Source organism: Pseudopodoces humilis, chromosome 5 (assembly GCF_049639895.1).
Source record: "Pseudopodoces humilis isolate 2021_Gansu_Grassland_sample_001 chromosome 5, ASM4963989v1, whole genome shotgun sequence".
In the NCBI taxonomy this organism is placed as follows: Eukaryota; Metazoa; Chordata; class Aves; order Passeriformes; family Paridae; genus Pseudopodoces; species Pseudopodoces humilis.
In genome coordinates this window covers 31,285,225-31,303,870 of record NC_142204.1, presented here as the reverse complement: position 1 = coordinate 31,303,870, position 18,646 = coordinate 31,285,225, and the positions used below count along the sequence as shown (strand labels likewise).

The 18,646-nt window shown below is 38.8% G+C and overlaps 2 protein-coding genes across 2 annotated transcripts in view; both read right to left on the bottom strand.

Annotated features, from left to right (window-relative positions):
- Positions 1–17,926, bottom strand: part of POC1B (POC1 centriolar protein B) — a 48,266-nt gene extending 30,340 nt beyond the window's left edge. Inside the window, exons 1-9 of the mRNA XM_005519548.3 lie at positions 17,805–17,926; positions 17,479–17,563; positions 9,518–9,689; positions 8,570–8,749; positions 7,194–7,301; positions 6,215–6,330; positions 5,710–5,843; positions 4,906–4,974; positions 681–833 (exon numbers count right to left, since the gene is read on the bottom strand). Of these exons, the coding sequence (XP_005519605.2) occupies positions 681–833; positions 4,906–4,974; positions 5,710–5,843; positions 6,215–6,330; positions 7,194–7,301; positions 8,570–8,749; positions 9,518–9,689; positions 17,479–17,563; positions 17,805–17,918 (1,131 nt within the window). The 5' untranslated portion in view covers positions 17,919–17,926. The remainder of the gene's footprint in view (positions 1–680; positions 834–4,905; positions 4,975–5,709; positions 5,844–6,214; positions 6,331–7,193; positions 7,302–8,569; positions 8,750–9,517; positions 9,690–17,478; positions 17,564–17,804) is intronic.
- On the bottom strand, positions 12,440–17,324 carry GALNT4 (polypeptide N-acetylgalactosaminyltransferase 4). The gene has a single exon (XM_014249014.2). It carries the CDS (start codon positions 16,983–16,985, stop codon positions 15,234–15,236), a length of 1,752 nt encoding a protein of 583 aa, XP_014104489.1. The 5' UTR covers positions 16,986–17,324; the 3' UTR covers positions 12,440–15,233.
- Positions 17,927–18,646: the final 720 nt, after the last annotated feature.

Below are 18,646 nucleotides of genomic sequence, written 5' to 3'. Positions count from 1 at the left end.
CTCATTGAAAGCATAGCACTGTTTACCTGTTGAGCATATCTTTCAGACTACTTAAACACAGGATTTTTCCTAATACTGACACAGAACATTTGACACTACACTTAGGTTCCCTAATTTCCAACACTTTTGATGGATGCCAGTGGACTGCTTGACAGTAAAGTAGTTCAAGAATGAAATATCAGGAAATCAGACTACATAGCGATGTAAAACACACTGCTAGCCTAGAAAGTCTTTTAGATAGATATCAAGATCGTCTCACAATACCTAAAAAGGCCTTGGAAAAGGGAATAGCTTGTGATCTCTTTTACTGACTTTCAGTAATAGCACCACTTTGTCCAGCTCATAATGATTTATTAGTATTCTAAAGCTCATTGGAGATTCTGATGCCTTCTGCAACACTTGCAGTGTTATTTCAGAAACCAGGTTATCACATATGTTTTGCTTGAATCAGATGTAGAATACAGACATAGAAGAAACATGGAAGTAATTTCAGCGTAAACCTGCCAGCACCAGCTTGCCTAATAACCCTAATGCAGATTCGTAAGTTACGGTTGCTTCCAAAGTATTATATGTAACAATTAAAAGCTCACTGGTACACATAAAACATATTTAACTACAAATGTCAGACAGTGATCACATAAGCCTCTTGTTCCCTATATCAGACAATTTATTACACTCACCTCAACTGACTTGAGTTTTTTACCATGTAAATGAGATGACCTTGGGTAAATATCAAGAAGATGAGGAGGATCATCAATATGTGTTCTTCTAAAATTGTGTTTGAGAACTTCTTCATAATCCAAAGTATCAAAGTTGGTTTTCCATAGTAATACCTGTAAGAAATCTTTATATCAGTAACTATTTGAAGGCTACTCAGTACTCAAAACATAACTACTCAGTAAAGTCTTTTATTGCTAGTAGATCACTGCATCAAAATGATACTGCAGTGATGCCTTCTGCCGATCTCTACCACAACATAGGCACTTCCCCAGAGTATCTTTACTTCAAACCTAAAAGATGTGGTTCATTCTATTAAAAAATAACCTCTAAAATACGTCTATAATCACAAAAAAAACTCATGTCCCACTGAACTGTCCCAAGTTACTTTTCTGCCAGACAAGGGATCATATACTGTTAAATTTCTGCCCCATATAAAGGCTTGCAGGTCTAACAAGAAAGTTTGAAGGAATAAAAGAAATGAGAGAGTTCTACAGAACTCTAAAACACCTGGTTCCAGTGTTTTAGCAACAGGAATCTCTTTCCTGAACTTCATCTAATTATGTTCTAGGTAGAAACTATATGCAAGTCACACAATGACCAAATGCAAAAGGTCATAGGATATAGAGGCAGTCCAAAGGTCTTATGTATCCAGTCTTACAAAGATTCCGAAAAACAAAATCACAACACACCATGTTGCTCTCTCATGTCACAAAAATAATATTTAAGTAATTTAATTAACTTTACGTGACCTGTGAACTACTTCTTACTTTATATTCTAAGGGAGAAAAGAAAAAAACGGTATTTTGAGACACTTAGAAGTTACCAAAAGTCCAATGCTGGTATCTACAGCTGCCAGCTACACTAAACAAAACAAAGAGGGGACTATAATCTGACTTAAGATTACTTCCCTATACAGCCAATAATATTTTTGACAGACATTAAAAGCAGTTTTCAGGTCTTAATAATTATTAAGCAACACAAATCATAAATTTGTTCACAGAAATTTCAAGTGCACTATATCAGTTTTAATATATTCCTGAATAGCTGCATTACTACAAGTTCATTTCAAGTTCCACATCTTTCATGACACCCTTGAGTCAAAGACCCTGAATATGCACTGGGAGACAGTGCACCAATAAAGGTGAACCCAGACTAACTCAGACATTAGTAACAGTGAAAGAGGGATGCACAGATCCCCTACCGCAACCCTCCTCAGAACCTGCTACTTGCAGGACTGTTAGGTAAGAGTAGGTGATTTCAGACTAGCTCCTGCTTTCTCTCCTTCTTTAGTTGTGTAGGTTCTACAACCTTCCATCATTCAGTCCAGAATAAAGTTGCTTACATTTTTTCAGTAGTTTCCCCTTATTTTTTTCAGGCTAATTTTCTGCTAGTTTAGCAATGTGAAGTGTTTCACCACTTCAATATTTACTGAGTGTAAATAACAGTAAGGGCAGGAGGCAGCTCACCTTTTATCTATCACAGGTGAGATTTTGAGCTGCTCAAGCTCTAAATATGTTTCATTTTGTTCTAAAATTAAAGGCTATGTCCCTGCAGCTTCATCATTACAGATAAAAAAAATGGTAAGAGTAAAACCAGCATGGAAACATCCACATATGCCTTGAGTACCTCAACTGCAATGCAAAATCACAAAACCAAATATGCACAACCCTAGAAAGGTGGATATTTCATAAAGTATTTCCCTCCACACCAAGGCCTTCATCAGACACAGGTTGTCTCTTCTAGAAAGTAACTGAATTGACAGCATAGGCTACTACTTTCCAAACAAACAGGTATAACCTTACTCTTTCACACAAAAGGTCTTATGTTTTCCATGGCAACAGATTAATGAAATGCTATGTGCACATACAGCCAAAAATGTGAGGAACACAAACTTTACAACACTACACTTTGAGATCTTTTTGGCTTGAGGAAATAAGCAAAGAGAAAGAAACAAAAGTATCCAGTGTTTGTTTCAAATATTTAATGTGCTTCTGAACAACCAGAAACTTGATACAAGAAGCAGAGGTACTGGTTTTCCTTCTTTGATGGAAAGGTACAGAAGCATCTGTCAAGTTATATAATTTCAAGACTATTATGTTTTCAAATATGTATGAAGGGAGCAGTCTCCCATAAACTTAGAATGTATCAGCTGCCTCTATCACATGTTGTGAACAGATAATATTTTTTGGGTACTGCATGAGGGGTAGAAGATGATACTTTTATGGCCAGCCTCTGCTCATAAGCATGACATTGCTGGTGTGGCAGCAGATTTTCTCCAACAAATACACCCTACAATTACAGTAAATCAACAATCACAGTATGTTGACAAGAAGTCCCACAACCATCCCCCTGGCACACCTGGGAGAAGGCTGTGGATGGGTCAGCAAAACAGGATGTTTGGGAAGTACATGTGTGTATAAATCAAAAGAAAATGGACACTGAAGAATAAAGTTCTTATGTTTACTAGAGAAAAAGATACACACCTTGGTAGTTACCCAACAGTGGTTAGCTCATTTTAAAACTAAGAAAAGTGAAAGTTGCAGCAAAGTAAGTACTCCTCACCCACCAAAACCCATAAAACAAAGAAAAACTTCAACAAACATAGGAAGCCAAATTTTTAAGGCAATTTAAACAGTTATTACCAGATCTGCTATGACTACTTTTTAAATTCAACATTCAACTAAGGAAGTGCTTCCTGATGAAACTGGATTTTCCCTCTCATATATTCAGCATGAACCCACTATATCAACTGCTGAAAAATACGAGACAGATTTTTACCTACTTTCTCCATGCTGTCATGCCCCATGAGTTCTACAACAGAAAATCACAGCAGGAAAAAGGCAAACATGACTGCATTGAACACACATGTCATTCAGGGGGCCCCAAATTCAAAGGAACTTCGAAACAAGACAGGCGTTCCCAGGGTGTGTTGGCATTCAGTGGGGAAGCTGTACTAGGCTTAATATTGTAGGTCCTTCATCAGAACTTCTTAGATTAATCTTCTGTCACGTTACCTAGCGAATGCAGGCACTTTTGTTCCTCTCAAGTTCAGTATAATATACCAACAGTCATAAAACTCAAAATAAAATACTCATGGAAGGTAAGATCAACAATCCAGAATCACATAGGACCTAAGCTGCATTTTGGGATTTAAAATCTTATTTACAACTTAAGCACGGAAAATAAAAGATCATACTAGTAGGTCAAGAAATAATTATCTTTTCCCCATTCTTGGGAATGGTTGGCTTTTGTAGGTTTTTTCCCTGCTTGTAAAATTAATATTGGATGATTGATAACATTTTCACTTTTCCAATAACTTCAAGTCTTGGAAGTACTTCTTACCTAACACTGTAATAAAGCAAGTTTTTTTATATCCCAAGACCATCTCTGCCACCAGCTGAAATTTATTTCAAGCTCCACAAAACAGAACATAGCCATGAATTATGGTAAACTCAAAAGATTTTAATTCCAACAGCATATCTTTTTATATCTACATTGAGCTTTTAACTTCTTGTAACAGGAAACATTGAAAAAGACAACTAATATTAAGGAATATTTCAGACTGAAAGTTTAAACCTTGTCCTACAAAAATTCTTTATTTTTGGAAAATTTATAGACCTGATAGAGATGATTCCAAGCTTCATAGTATTTGTTCTTAATTATGAGATTTATTACAGCAGGTGGAGATATTAATTATAAGACTTACTGTTTAACTTTTTTTTAAAATGCTCAAATGACTCTTCTTCCCTGTATAAAATCCAGTACTTTACTGTTTCACCAAAGTAAATTAGTAGAAATAAAACAAGAGTTTTTCTCCCCAATTCTAGCCAAGGTTTTCCCAGTAATACAACTTCATACCTACAGTTAGAGGGTAAAAACTTTAAAAGCAGTGAAAACCTAACAAAGCAGGTAAACCTTAATATTAATTGCAATACAACTACTTCGTTGACACTGAATTGCAACATTTTAAATATTTTTAGTTAAAAATCATCCCTTTCTTTTAATATGCAAAATAGAAGTGGCTAGTCTTCTCCTTGTCATAGCATCCAATGGAAAGTCTATACAACACACTAGTAGACAGAATGCATGTGAGTAATTAGTACGTTACTGTGACAAACTATATTTAACTCCCACCCACTGGAACAAACATTAAGACATTTCATTTAAGGAGGCAGTACCACAAACCTGAGTATCCACTCCACCCGAGGCAAATTTTTCACCACCTTTTGAAAAAGCCACACAAAGTACAGCTCCCTGGAAAAAAATCCAGCATACAGTAAAATTAGGGTATTACTGTAAGCATGGTATTTTAGTACAAAGAGAAAAACACCGATGCCATTACCTAATATAATAGATTTTTCAATTTTAATAAAATAAGGAACAATTTTACTGTAGTGAAATTTCTGCAAAACTTGAATGAAAAGGTAATATTGCACATTTTCGTAAGATACTACATTACAATTACAACAATCTATACTAGGAAAATAGTGGCATTATCCTTAGATTTTATACTTCAGCTTTTCAATGATACATTACTTAAGGCAATACATTTGAATGATTTATTATCAAAAAAAAGGTTTGTTTGGCATTAACAGGAAAAGGAGGAAATGTTCACCATTCTTCACAGAAGTTATCTTCTGTAAGCTTCCCCCTCCTTCGAAAACACTGTTTTTCAACAGTCAAAATGACTGAAGTCCCAAATAACATGATTTTGAAAATCAAGTGAATTATTAAGGAATTCAGAACATAAGCTTTTACTTAACATCAAGTGTGTAATATTGACAGACAAAAAACATGGTTACAGGTAAAAACTGATGCATTTCCTTAACCGCTTGTGACAAGGTGCCTTAATACAACACCTTGCTGTCCACTAAATTTTGTCTGTAAGTTGTAAGACAAAAGACACAATGGCATAAATGTTACTTGCCCTTGGTAAAGATACTGAACAACCTATTAAGATCTCCATTTAAAGAGGATTACTGTGTATACCTTGTGTCCATGAAGAGTGTAAATAAGTCTTTCTCCTAAGAGGTCCAGAATCTTAAGGGTACCGTCAGTAGAAGCAGTGATGAGGTAGTTACCAGAAGGATGGAATGATATACAATTAACCCCTGCTCTGTGAACTGATTTACAGAAGACAATATTCAAAGCCTGTAGGTATCTGCTAAGAGGATATGTACACTTTATTTCTTTGCTCTTTTCTACTTCCCAAAGAGCTACTTCATTTAAGGGAAAAACAACCAAACTACTGGGGCATAAAAGAATCTCCAAAGTATTTGTTTAGCTTAGTTCTAAAAATTAAGAGAAGCAAAGAAATAAAAACAATTCAGATTGGATTCTTAAGGTCACTAGACTACTAAAGGATACTTGCAACATGTCAATATGACTTGTTTGTCCACTTTCCTCAGTAAGGAATGAAATAACAGACTCTTAATAAATCACATTTAATTGCAAAGAGTCCCATTGTAAAGAAAATAAACTACATTGTTTTTACCTTTGAAATGCTGCAGTAGCTTGTTCATTCGAATATCCCATAGTTTCACTGAGTTACCGGAACCTGCAGAAGCTATACACGTTCCACTCGGGTTGAAATCCACAAAAGTTGCAAATCTAAATATAAAGAAAACTGATTTATAATGTGTTTCCACAAAAATATTTAGGGTGGTGTGTATATATATAAAGCCTACAATATTAACACTGAGCTGCCACAAACTTGTGTGGAACCTACACGTATGGAAAACTCAAGGCATTTCAAGCAACTGAAATAAGCATAAGAAAACAAGATGTGTGTGATGAATCATAATCTCATTTTTGCTGAAAATATGGTATAATTGATCCAAGTCAAACCTTAGAGTTTGTGCTACAGTTCAAAGTTCCTACAAGATAGTTCTTGATAAGAGTTTGTAAGCAACAAGTAAAATAATTTTGTCTAAGAACCAAGTATCTAGCTATAACAACATTTTGGACACGAAAAAGGATGAAGGCAGCCATGAAATCAGCAAAGCACATATACATGATAAATATTCCACTGACTTCTTAACTAAAACTGGATAAAAGATGTTTAAGAAAACTGCATATAAGTAAAAGCAAGTATTTTTTAAACTTAAATAAGGCAGATCACTGAAGGTAACAAAATATTGTTTTCATCAACAAGCGGAAAAGTCTTTAAGCTTTCTTCTTGTTGAAACATCCAATATCAAATAGCATTATCAAAATTGAAGGAAAACATGGAAACACTTCAAAATCCAAGAATAATCTCTGTTTGGATTATCTCTTGGTTGCTGGATAACACCTGGGTAAGTGCAGCCAGTTAACCTCTTTAGAAAAACATTGTATGAATTATTTTACTTGACATGGGTGGTAGAATTCTGATCTGTTTTAAGATTTAACATATATATATGTCAGTACCACAGAACACTAATGTCATTAAAATTACACTATTACGTTTCTCCTTTTTTTCTAGTAAAACTTACTCCTCATAATCTGAGAAGCTACTAACACAAATTTTATTTCTTGTATCCCAGATGTTAATGGATTTGTCCTCACCACAAGATGCTATTATTCTTCCATCAGGTGAAAATCTGGAACACACAAGTGTATACATTACTTAACAACTGATTTTGCCTAGATTAGAATTAGATACATAAGTAGCAAAACACCAGAACCAGGGAAGCATGTTTGAAATAAGGATGCTGAGCATTTAAATTTCAACTTGCAGTATTTCTCATGGACTAATAAAACTGAAAACTTCTTCCCCTATTCCACTCTGTGCCATTTCACAATCAACTACAATTAAAAACAGAGCCATAGACAAGAGGAAGAGAGGGGGTTGGGGGGAAGGTATCAACAACCTAGGGATGGCACTTCAGATGACAAAGAAATTATTATAGAGAACCATACACAAAAAGACAAAGAGGACACAGTAGAATCTTTTGTTCAATGTTAACCTATATTTATGTTCTCTGAGCTCTTTCTAAACTTACAAATAATGGACAAAGCATTCACAATTATTCCTAGACTAGCAGACAAGGTTTTTAAACAGGAAACTTGACTTGTCTATAACTTCCTCAAGCATTATTATTTCACTTACTGAGCAACTACACAATGATATTAAAAAACTGCTCAAGAACTTTCACATGTAATTTCCCAGAGCTTTCATTTTTATTTTCAGCAATCAGATACTTTGAAACTTTGAAGGGGTCTGCACTTCACCAGTGTTAAATTCCTTTCTCAAGAGGCTTATATCAGGCCTCTCTTAGCTACAGATTTTCCATTAATATGGAGGAAATTTTTAAAAAAAAAAAAAATCAGCAATCGTTGGTTGTCTTTGAAGAGCTGTCCTGTCTTTAAAGAGTATTAATCCTAACTTGAAGTCCAAAGGCCATTTCTTTTACCTTTTCCAATTATATAAGCTTAACTCATCTGGATTCATGACATTCTTTAATGACACTACTATTCCAAGAATAGTTGAGAAAATCCCTACAATGCATGATAAATCTAGAAACAAATGCTGGGAAATAAGTTAATACAACAAAAAACAAAACAAAACTGAAGAAAGACAGGATACTGGCTGAAAAAGAATACAGAAGACCCCATTTGTCTTTTAATGTAATAGAGTGAATACACTGATTCAGAACGTACACATATAAACACAGAGCAAGCTTTCATACTTCAGCTACAAGATTGATACAAAACTTGTGTGCATAACATTCATTTATTAAAATTCAATTATTGGTGAGAGATCATTATTTGTCATTCGCAGACTTTTCTTCTCTTACTTCTACCCTGGGATATAAAATCACCTTTGTTATAAATTCGATTTTATTAACAGAATAAAAACAACACTTACCTGGCACAGCGAACCCAACCAGTGTGTTGGAATAGGGTAAACAAAGGACGCTGATAGCAAACACTCCATATTTTTACTAATTTATCATTGGATGCTGAAACTAGGGAGCAGCCATCATGGGAGAAGCTCACACTCCGAACAGATGCTGTATGACCTCTCAGTACTGATGATTCTCCATGACTAAGGGGAGAGCAAAGAAAATGAAAGAAAACCCCAAATACTAAGTCACAAATCACAATTATATTAGATTTTAAATCCCCGTAAAACTCAATGTCAGCATATTTAGAATCTTACCCAAATGAAAAAGCAGTATACAGAGGTCAAATCTTAATGTCACCGTTACTTTTTTACTTATTTAAATATTATTAGAATAACATTTCTTAAGTTGCATCTAACATGACCAATTTTACAGAACAATGCAATTAAGCAACATTGGCCTTTTGTCTCATTAGCATTAGTATTTGAAAGAGATTTTTTTTTATACAGTACTCTATAAAACTGCTTGAAAGTTCAAGTAATGTCAGTCTAAGATCATACTGAATAACTCATAATTACTACTAGTCAAGAACAGTCTGATAAAGCAAGTTCATTAAAAATGTTTTTTTCCAAAAAATTGTTTTCTTCATCACATCTCCCCAAAATGAAGTGCAGCCATGCAATCTTTATTAAAATATAATCTTTAAGCCAGAGAAATATTATGAAGCATAGTTCTAAACACACAAAATTGTGACCTCTGAGTTGTTATTTTTCTTTTGAAACTACAAATTATTAACAGAAAATAACAAAGTAATACAGTGAAGAACCGTGTTGCTTGTTGTCCCCAATCTCCATTTCTGTCAAAGCCCAGGCATGTGGGAAGAAAAAAAAAAAAAAAACTTGAGAGAAGCCTTCAATATTCACATTACACAATAATGAAACACATATCCAGCAGTGCTCAGTAATACTCACATGCAAGGAATCCATAGCCTGATAGTGTGATCATGAGAAGCTGAAGCCAGCACCTGCCCATCTGGTGAGAACTCTACACTTGTCACTGCTTCTGCATGGCCACCAAACTTGTAGGCTCTGCACTGCGTCTCCAGCTTCCACAATATAAGAAACCTATCCACAGAGCAGGTAACTGGCAAGAAATAAAACATATTAGGAGTCTGCTCACTGTTCTTATGAAAGTCAGAGCTAACAACTATGGATTTGGATTCACCAGAGAACTTAATGGGTATTACGGGGAGGGAGGAGTTACTAGGTTTTAATGGTTACTTAGCCTGAGCAGAAGCCTGGTAGCAAGTAATGCCAACACCAAGCTTTCACAAGGATGTCACAAGACTGGGAGAAGTAAAGGATAGTTTCTAACAGGTAGCTCTCCCACATATTACGCCAACTGGCTTACAAGTATTTTGAAGACATGGAGCAAAATATTCAAAGCTGAACATCATGCACATCAGTCAGCACAAATCCCAATCTGCCTTTACCAAATCCTAAAAACAATAGACAAACTCTTCAGTAATCTCATTTTGATCTCTGAGATGGAATTTGTTTCAAGCATCAAGTGTTTAACTCCAAAAAACACAGGAACTTAAACTCAAGTCACGACTTCTAACACTTCAGATATCTACACTTGAGTGAAGATATCAATATATGATAATTCTATAATCCTGTTTAAGTACCAATTTTATAATACTAATATTTGTCTAGTTCAAAAGACAATACGAAGTTGTCAGTCTGAAAATATGAAGAACATGTTTGAGGGTGAGTTTTTTGCAGTCACTTTACAGGTGAACTATACTATCTACAATCAAAAAGGCAAACCTAACTTTTATCAGAGCTTGATCATTTTCAGGAACCAATTAGAAGCAAAGACAATAAGCAGTTGAATTAAACAGGTGCATGTGATTTTCCTACATCCCTTACCATCTTCATCTCTGCTAAATTTCAGTATATAGACATAAATAAAAACAAGATAGTCACAATCCCATCCCTCAGTTTTCAAACTCCTAACCCTAGTAGAGAAAAGAAGGGAAAGGAAGGAAAAACAGGGGCCTCCTGGAAGTTGGAAGAGAACATGAAGAAGATGGCTTTTCTCTTCCCAGTTTCTTTCAAGCACTAACATAGCACAAAGAAATTGAGTTTCCTTATTACCACATCAAGGCAAGCCTCAAACAAAATATTAGCATATTAGAAAATTATATTTTAACTATTAAATTCCCTTTATGACTTTGATACAAAGATACTATTTTTATTCCTAAAAGACTAGCTTCTGCTAAAAGATGTGAGACTATCTCTACGCCCATATCAACAGGCCTATATATGACAAAGAAATACAGGATATTTTCTTCCCACTTCAACTTTTCAAAACCCTGCTTTACAGCAGGGTCTTTCTAATTGTACTTGAAGGAATTCCTTTCTCCCTTTGATTCTGAAAAGTGTGATCTACAGTGGAGTAAAACTAAAAGGAAAAAGTGAAACATAAGCTAAATAGAATTTGAAGGCATCAGGCTGGAAATGTGAAACAGACAAGACTAATGGCTTCTAAAACAAATAGTTGATGAACTACCAAATATCTGTTGTATCTTATGAAATGCATGAAGGCTGTGCAGTATCAGCTTTCAGTTCTAAAAACTGAAGGAAATATTCTAGAACGGTGACAGCACCTTTCATTCAGAGCCTGGTTTCTTGCAACTTGCTGTCTCATAGATGGGCTATCCCAAGGTAAATGAGACACAAGCAGTGACTTGAAGTTCTCCTTTCCGTGGGACATCTGTGACCATCTTCCTTATTTTCCCTCTGGACTCCCTGCTGCCTATGCAATATTTAAATATTGGATCGGAAACAAAAAAAAAAAAAGCACAGAAGATCCAGAAGAATTTTTTTAGGCTGTGTCATAGCACAAATAGGCTTGTTGCTCCTCAGAGAATATGTGACATACCCAAAACCATGTTTAGAGGTGAAAGACAATTTGTCCTCGCTATGAACAACTGAAAAATACGACTAAAATGTAGAAAGCTGAAAACTCACACTGAGCTGACTCCAATATACAACTTGCTTCAGTTTATAACCTGAGTGCTTTTTTTTTAAACATCAGTGCTTCTGTACACACCCACGTATAGCAGATACACCACTGGATAATTTGCTTTTCTGCTGATGAGTCATTACAGAACAGAGCTCCAAAAAATAAGGTCCTGGCCTTATGCAAAGGCCAAGTTGCGAGATCTACAGCCAAGTGGTGTGTAAACAGATACCTGAGCTTCACTATATGCCACAAAAAAGATTTTATGGTATTTGCAATGAAACAAAGTTCAATTTATGAATTGTGGCTATTGATGCTATACATTGTCATATATACACACAAATATATGAACACAAGTTGCTGTAATAAAGAATTACCATCGCACTCTCACTTCCCACAATAACAAAGTGGTGACTAAGAAGGTTGTTCAAAGATCAAAAGAGACAAACTCAGACAGGTTTTAGCAGCTCAATGTACATCTCTCAAAATACTGAAGCATCTCCAATATAATTAATCACTCAGTCCAAGAATTACAGGGCAGACGGAATACAGTGCACATGATGGGTGTGTGAATATTCAAACTCTACCACTGCCAACAAACCCCCACACTTTACAGGAACCCTGCAGCCCTCAATGATACAGTACAACGTCACAATACAAACACATTTTGCAATGAATTGCAAGATTTCCTACTTGGAGAAAAGTAATTATTAATTGAACCTCTGTCAAAAAAGCCAATCTAGAATTCCAAGTGCAGCGGATAAAATATGAAGAACTTTTAGTAACTTCTGCAAGTTCAAGTTATTGGCAGTTGCATTCTGTATGCAGGTACACAAGAGGAAAAGAACTGAAAGGAGTCAGCACACTTGCCAACATTTAATTTTCTGGATTTTATTTTTTCAAAAGAAATCCCAAAGCCCTCCACATTTATTCAGTGTTAAGTTTACATTCAATTTCTTTTAAGTCACTTAGAATCAGTAGTTTAAAATATATACAAGTGTTCACCAAATCTTCAAAGTCTAACAGAATAGAAAACCATTTGAAGTTTCAGATTTTCCAGAAATCTGTACGTACTGAAAAATAGCTGGATAGGAGTATTGAAATGGTAACATGTTTTCTGTTTTTTCTTTTTCTTTCTCTAGTCCCTCTTCCTTTTATTCACATGTTTTCTTATTCCCATTGGGAAGATTTAAATTTTATTCTTTTTTGGTTGTTGTTGTTATTTTCTCCCCAGTTTGTTTCTAAATATCACCAAAAAATAGAAATGGATGTCATGAGGAAGAGGAAGGCTTCATATACATAGAGAGAATAACTTCTCAAACTCAGAGGCAGATTCACTTCTAATTATTGCTTAAATAGATAAGGAATACTTTGAAAGTCAGGTTTAACTTGAAGGTATTTCTTTATATGAAAAGCAGTTTTTGCCAAGTGCTAAAAAATTAACTGTATAAAATTTGCATAGTCTATACTCACAGCATTTTATTACTTTTATCTGAAGAAACATGCATTGCACATACCATTTATGATCTGCCACACAGGAGAATCTAGGCCTTTTTCCTGTAATTTCTATTGACTGTAACAGCAAACTTTTCACAAAAGCACATACTTTATAAAATTTATTGCCCCAGTACATAATGACTGGTTGCCTTTTAAAATTTGATAAATGGTTCATAACTTGCAGGTCCACAAAAGAATTCCTGCTGCAAAGTGGAATGCAATTTCTCAGGAATGTTTCCCTTATGTAGTAAAAAGTTCCCTTTCTTTTTTTTTTAACAAACAAACAAAAAACCAACAACAACAAAAAAACCAACTTGGGGGAAAAAGGAAGATGAAAAATGGGAAAACATCAAATTGCAAGTAACTGCCTAAAAATAAATTAAAGTCTTAAAAGAATCCATGCCACACAGTGGCAACCATTTTTAGCATGATTCAATGCTGCATTCCAAGCTCCAAATTTTCTTCTGTTCATCTTCTATCTTAACCTGTTTCCACCCAAACTGCTCAAGGTTTCCAAGTCAATAAGATTTAAGAATATGTTCTAACTTAATCTTACTTTATTTTTGGCAAAACTTCAACTACATCAGTTTTCACTAGTCCCTTTTTAACCCTTCCACCACCAACACCTGTAGCAAATGCACATCCACTACATTCCTCAAGTATCCAGATTCCTAATGCTCACTAGCTTACATTTCTACCTACCAGCCCCATGTAAAGACTTACTAAACTACTACTTACTACTGAAGAATATTTATCACTTAATTGAAAATAATCAAAGCAGCTGGAATGCACAACACATTAAGAAAAGTGTTCAACTTAAATCTTATGAAACTAAAATACAGATACTAATGAAAAATTTCTTTCAAGTACACAATATATCTGTGACATCTACCATCTATAATCACAATCAAAACAATTAGTGATATGATTCAAGAATCAGTATTCTTCAAAAACTCAGCATAACAGAAAAAAGAAAATATTCTAAATAAGTAATTCTGTGAACCACCTTACCAACAAATCTTAGTTTCATCCAAGCTGTCCTTTGTCATTTCAACTCCCTTCATGTCAGAAGCTTCTGCTTCCCAGCCTTACCCAAGGTCTCCAGTAGTATTGTTTTGACTAGAGGCAGTTAATGATGTATTATTTCAAAACTCTTTCAAGGGCTGGCCCATGCCAGCTGTTGCCAAAACACAAAAAGCAGAATAAAACAGCCCAAATGTTCCTTGATGTTACCTTCCTCTACCCTGCTGACAGATGAAATGAAAAAAAAACCAACAAAAAACAAACAACAAAAAATCCAAACATGGGTCTAGATCACATAACTTTTGTGTCCCTAGGATGTGGGGCTGAACATGGAAAACTTACACAGAGGCAATGCATACATTAAATATATAGCTAAGAAACAGCAGTAGCTAAGGCAATTTTGTGGCTCCCTTCCTTCCATTGCCTTTAAACAAAATTCTTACTTGTAGCTGTCGCTATTTTTTCTATTTGTGATATCGCCAACATGTCCTTGGTTCCACTGGTACCACACTCACCTCTAAATGCATGAGAGCTCCTGACTAAGCCCCACGGGGTAAGATTTATAATAGGTACAAGATTGCAAAGCAGTACCAAAGCCCTTCTAGGTAAATAAACTTCCTGTTCTTCTATGTAATATAGTACCCTTAATAGCATGTACCGTCAATCAATGTGCCTCCATTCAACCTACTCCAATGCTACTGTAGCATTACTTAGGGTGTTAGATACATATTTTATAATGCAAATGCAACATAGGTCAGCTAATACCACTGCAAGAACCTTAACTTTCATTCTGTAAATATTTTTTTTTTTGTTTACATGTAACATTTATCTTGCAGGATTATTGCATGATTTTAGGATGGAAAAAATCCCTCCTCAGTCCACTCAGAAAGTTTTGTTTTACCATAATCAAGACTGAGCAAATTAATAATGGATCAAAATTTTACAAAAGTGAAAAGTATTAGATGTTCTAATCCATGTTTTAGAAACCAAACCCCACTATTTACTTTTGCTTTCCATACAGTTCATCACTACAGACACATCTGAAAACATTCCAAGGTACTCAATCAAACATTGCTATCTGCTCACACGTGTAAAAAGCTTGGAGATCACAGTCCATTCGATTCACACTACCAGCAGTGATTATTTTTCAAATTTCCAAATCTGATTTTTATCTCCAGCATTACAAGTTCTCATTTGCACATCAGCGTGGCCCTCAGTCGTACGATAAGCAGTAAGGCACTTCCCCGAATGAGGATGATAAATAGTCCCATCTTCTCTGAAGTGCCAGATAATAATTTCTGGGATGGGAGATCCATCTTTTGGGCAGCTCCTCATACCTATGAAATCTTCACGCTCAGGGACTTCAGCACACAGCTCAGTTACAGAGTTAAATCTAATCTCCTGGTTTGATGTATATTCAAAAAATTGGTTGCCTCCCTGACCATGACAACCAAAGAGAGAAAGGTGAGACCCTGTAGGATTATGTTCCTGTAAGACATAGTCAAGGCACTCTGTAGGTATTCCCATGCTGCGGATAGCACCGTGCCAGCCTGGACGATCTTCTGGTACATGCAACTCAGCAAATACATTTTTTAAATACCAGTGAAAACTCTTGCATTTCAAACGCTCTCTAAGAATCTTTCTTTCAGAAATGTCTCCGTAATTTTCTTTCCTTGCTGAAGGATTTCTGTTGTAGAAGTGGTCTTTGAACTCATCCATCCACACCTCAGCAGCACGTGCTGTGTTCTGAAGGAAATTTGGTCTAGCATAGGGCGCACGCTTTGGAAACACATGGCCCACATGGGAGCACGGATGAATCTCCAACATGCCGCCACACTGCCAAACCCTAAATGATAATTCTAAGTTCTCCCCTCCCCAAACATCCATTCCTGTATCATAGGTTCCCAGGTACTCAAAATACTTCTTGCTGACAGCAAACAAGCCACCAGCCATAGTTGGGGATCTGATTGGGTCGGTTTCAGATCTGCGCCTGAGACGTTCGTGTTTAGGCACCGAGTGCCACTGGAACGTCAGCCGCCAGTCAAAGCCCCCAATCATGGGCTCTGCCGTTTGCATGTAGTATTCAAATGTTTTCCAGTCAATGGTGTCAATGACAGGACAAACAATAACAGTCTCATTCTCAGCAATCCTTTCGAGCAGTGGTTCCAGCCAGCCGGAAACACATTCACAGTGACAATCTAGGAATGTGAGAACATCACCGGTAGCAAAGGTAGCGCCAATCAAGCGTGCACGAACCAATCCTTCTCGTTTGTTGGTTCTTATCAAGCGAACTCTTTTCAGACTACTTATGTATTTTTCGAGTTCAGCCTTCAAATACACTTTATCGCTCAGGTCATCCACCAGTATAATTTCTTTCAGAAGCACTGAAGGTGTTGTTTCAAGAACACTGTGTATCGTTCGCAGCAGTGTTGACCAGGCTTCATTGTAGAAAGCAATTATAACAGATGTGGTGGGCAGTCTTCTGTAGCTGTAAGATTTAGCTTTACAACCACTCAGTCGATTATCTTCAATGTGCCGGTGGAGAGAAATTTTATCACTTAAATAAATATTTATTGCATATTTCTCAATCAGCTCTTCTTCCTGTTTCTTTTCCTCAGGACTCAGCTGTGGGCGAGAGGGTTTACCCCATTCTCCTGGAGCGTAAGGGTCAGGTGGGGGTTTGTCATACACTGGACGAGCCAAATCGACAGCTTCTTCTGTTCTGTCAGAAAAGCGCCTCTCCCATTTCCCTTTAGCGATGCTCTCGCCGGCGAGGGAGGCACCAAAGGAAGAAACCGACAGCTCGACCACAAAGTAAGCGATCATTAAGAAGCCGAGGAACACGCAGCTTTTGCGGACCCACGTCCATCTTCTCGCCAGACGGATCCTCATCTTAGGGAGTTAAAAGCAGCTCCTTAGCAGAGACGGGTCCGTGAACTCCTGCCGGGTCTCCCCGCACCCCCGGGGAGGAGGGGGCTGCAGGCACGCCCAGCCTCGGGCTCGGGCCGCCGGCAGAGTTTGCAGCCAGCCAGCCGTGCTGGGCCCGGTAGATTCCAGGGGGACGGCGGGGGAGCGGGGTGGCGGCGGAGGCACGGAGCAGCCCCCTGCCCCTCCGGCCTCGGCGCTCCCCTCACTTACTTCCTCCTCCTCCTCCTCCTCTCTCTCCGCGGGACAAACCCCTCCTCCCGCCTTGTGGTTTGCTCAAAAAGTTGTCGCTTAAGGAAGGGGCAGAGACTCCTTAGCCCGCCCGAAGGCGCGGGAGCCCGCCCCGCCTCCGCGCCCGGACCTGCGCCCGGAACCGCCCGGCGGCTCCGGGGAGGGAAAGAGGGAGGAGGGAGCGGGCTGCCCCGCCCGGAAAGCAAACGGCGCCCGGCCCCGCACTCACCCAGCCCCGTCGCGTTCGCGTTGAAGGCGACGCCCGTCACCGCCGCCGTGTGGCCGCGGAAAGGCCGGATCAGGACGGGGTCCTCCTGGGGAGAGGGTGCGCACCGTCAGGCTGCGGGCGGGGGCGGCCGCGCTCGCCCTCCCCCGCCCCTTAGGGGCCGCTAACGCCCCGCGCGCGGCGGGAGCCGCCGGTCCCGGCGTCCGGAGCGTTTCCACCGGCGGGGGCGGGGACCGGGCGGCCCTCGGCGCCGGGCGGCGCCCGCCGGCCGCGGCTCGCCTGCCCGCCGTCCTGGCTACCGCGGCCGTCGCCGGGGGCCGAGCCCTTACCAGCGGGGAGGCCATGGGCGGAGCGGGGGGGAGCGGCCCGCGAGGGCCCCGCGCTGCAGGCGCGGCCGGCCGAGCCCCGGACTCATCCGCCGCGCCAAGAGCGCGTTCCCCCATCCGCCCATGCGCGGCCGCGCTGCACGGGGCGGGGCCGCGCCGGGTGCTCTTAAAGCCGCAGCGACCCCCCCCTCACGGCCCGGCGGCGCTGGAGCGGGGCCGCTTCCCCAGGGAAAATGAAACACTCCCAGGCTCTCCGGGGGTCGCGACACGGCGGTTCAGCGGTTGTGAGGGGCTGAGCTCTCAGCGAGGGGCGCGGCTCGGCGGAGCCGCAGACATAGGTGGGATGCTCGGCTAGCGGAAGGTCTGACCCACGTTACCTCGATTTTGTGACGCAAATTTATGCAGGGCAGATGTGTTTTAAACCTCAGACTGATTTTGTATTAAACTACCTTAAGTAGTTTGGCCTCTTGTCTTCTTTTTCTTCAGTTGTTTATTTTGGTCAGACTTTCTACATTTCTAAGTTGGCACTCGCGTCTGTGTCATACGGAGTGGTCTTTTAACAGACCTTTAATACTCTAAAAAACTGCACCTACCTTAAGCAAAAAATAAGAAAATCCCAACGCTGCAACGCTGTTGTTAGTAGTGCTGTGAATGTTTGTGCAGCTTCATGGGAAGCTAGGTGAGGGAGCCAGCCTCGCTGGAAAAGTACTGCTCCCATCATAGCTGTGCGAGTAAGAGCAGGGCTGACGGCAATTAGCAAAGAGAAGGACTGTGATGTCAAAGCTGTCATTCGATATGCGAGTGCTCCTGAAGAAGTAACTCATACTGCAATTACCCTTTCTTTC

What these genes read in the sequence shown, in the direction of transcription:
- GALNT4 (XM_014249014.2), bottom strand. Translation starts at nt 16,985, where the DNA reads ATGAGGATCCGTCTGGCGAGAAGATGGACGTGGGTCCGCAAAAGCTGC.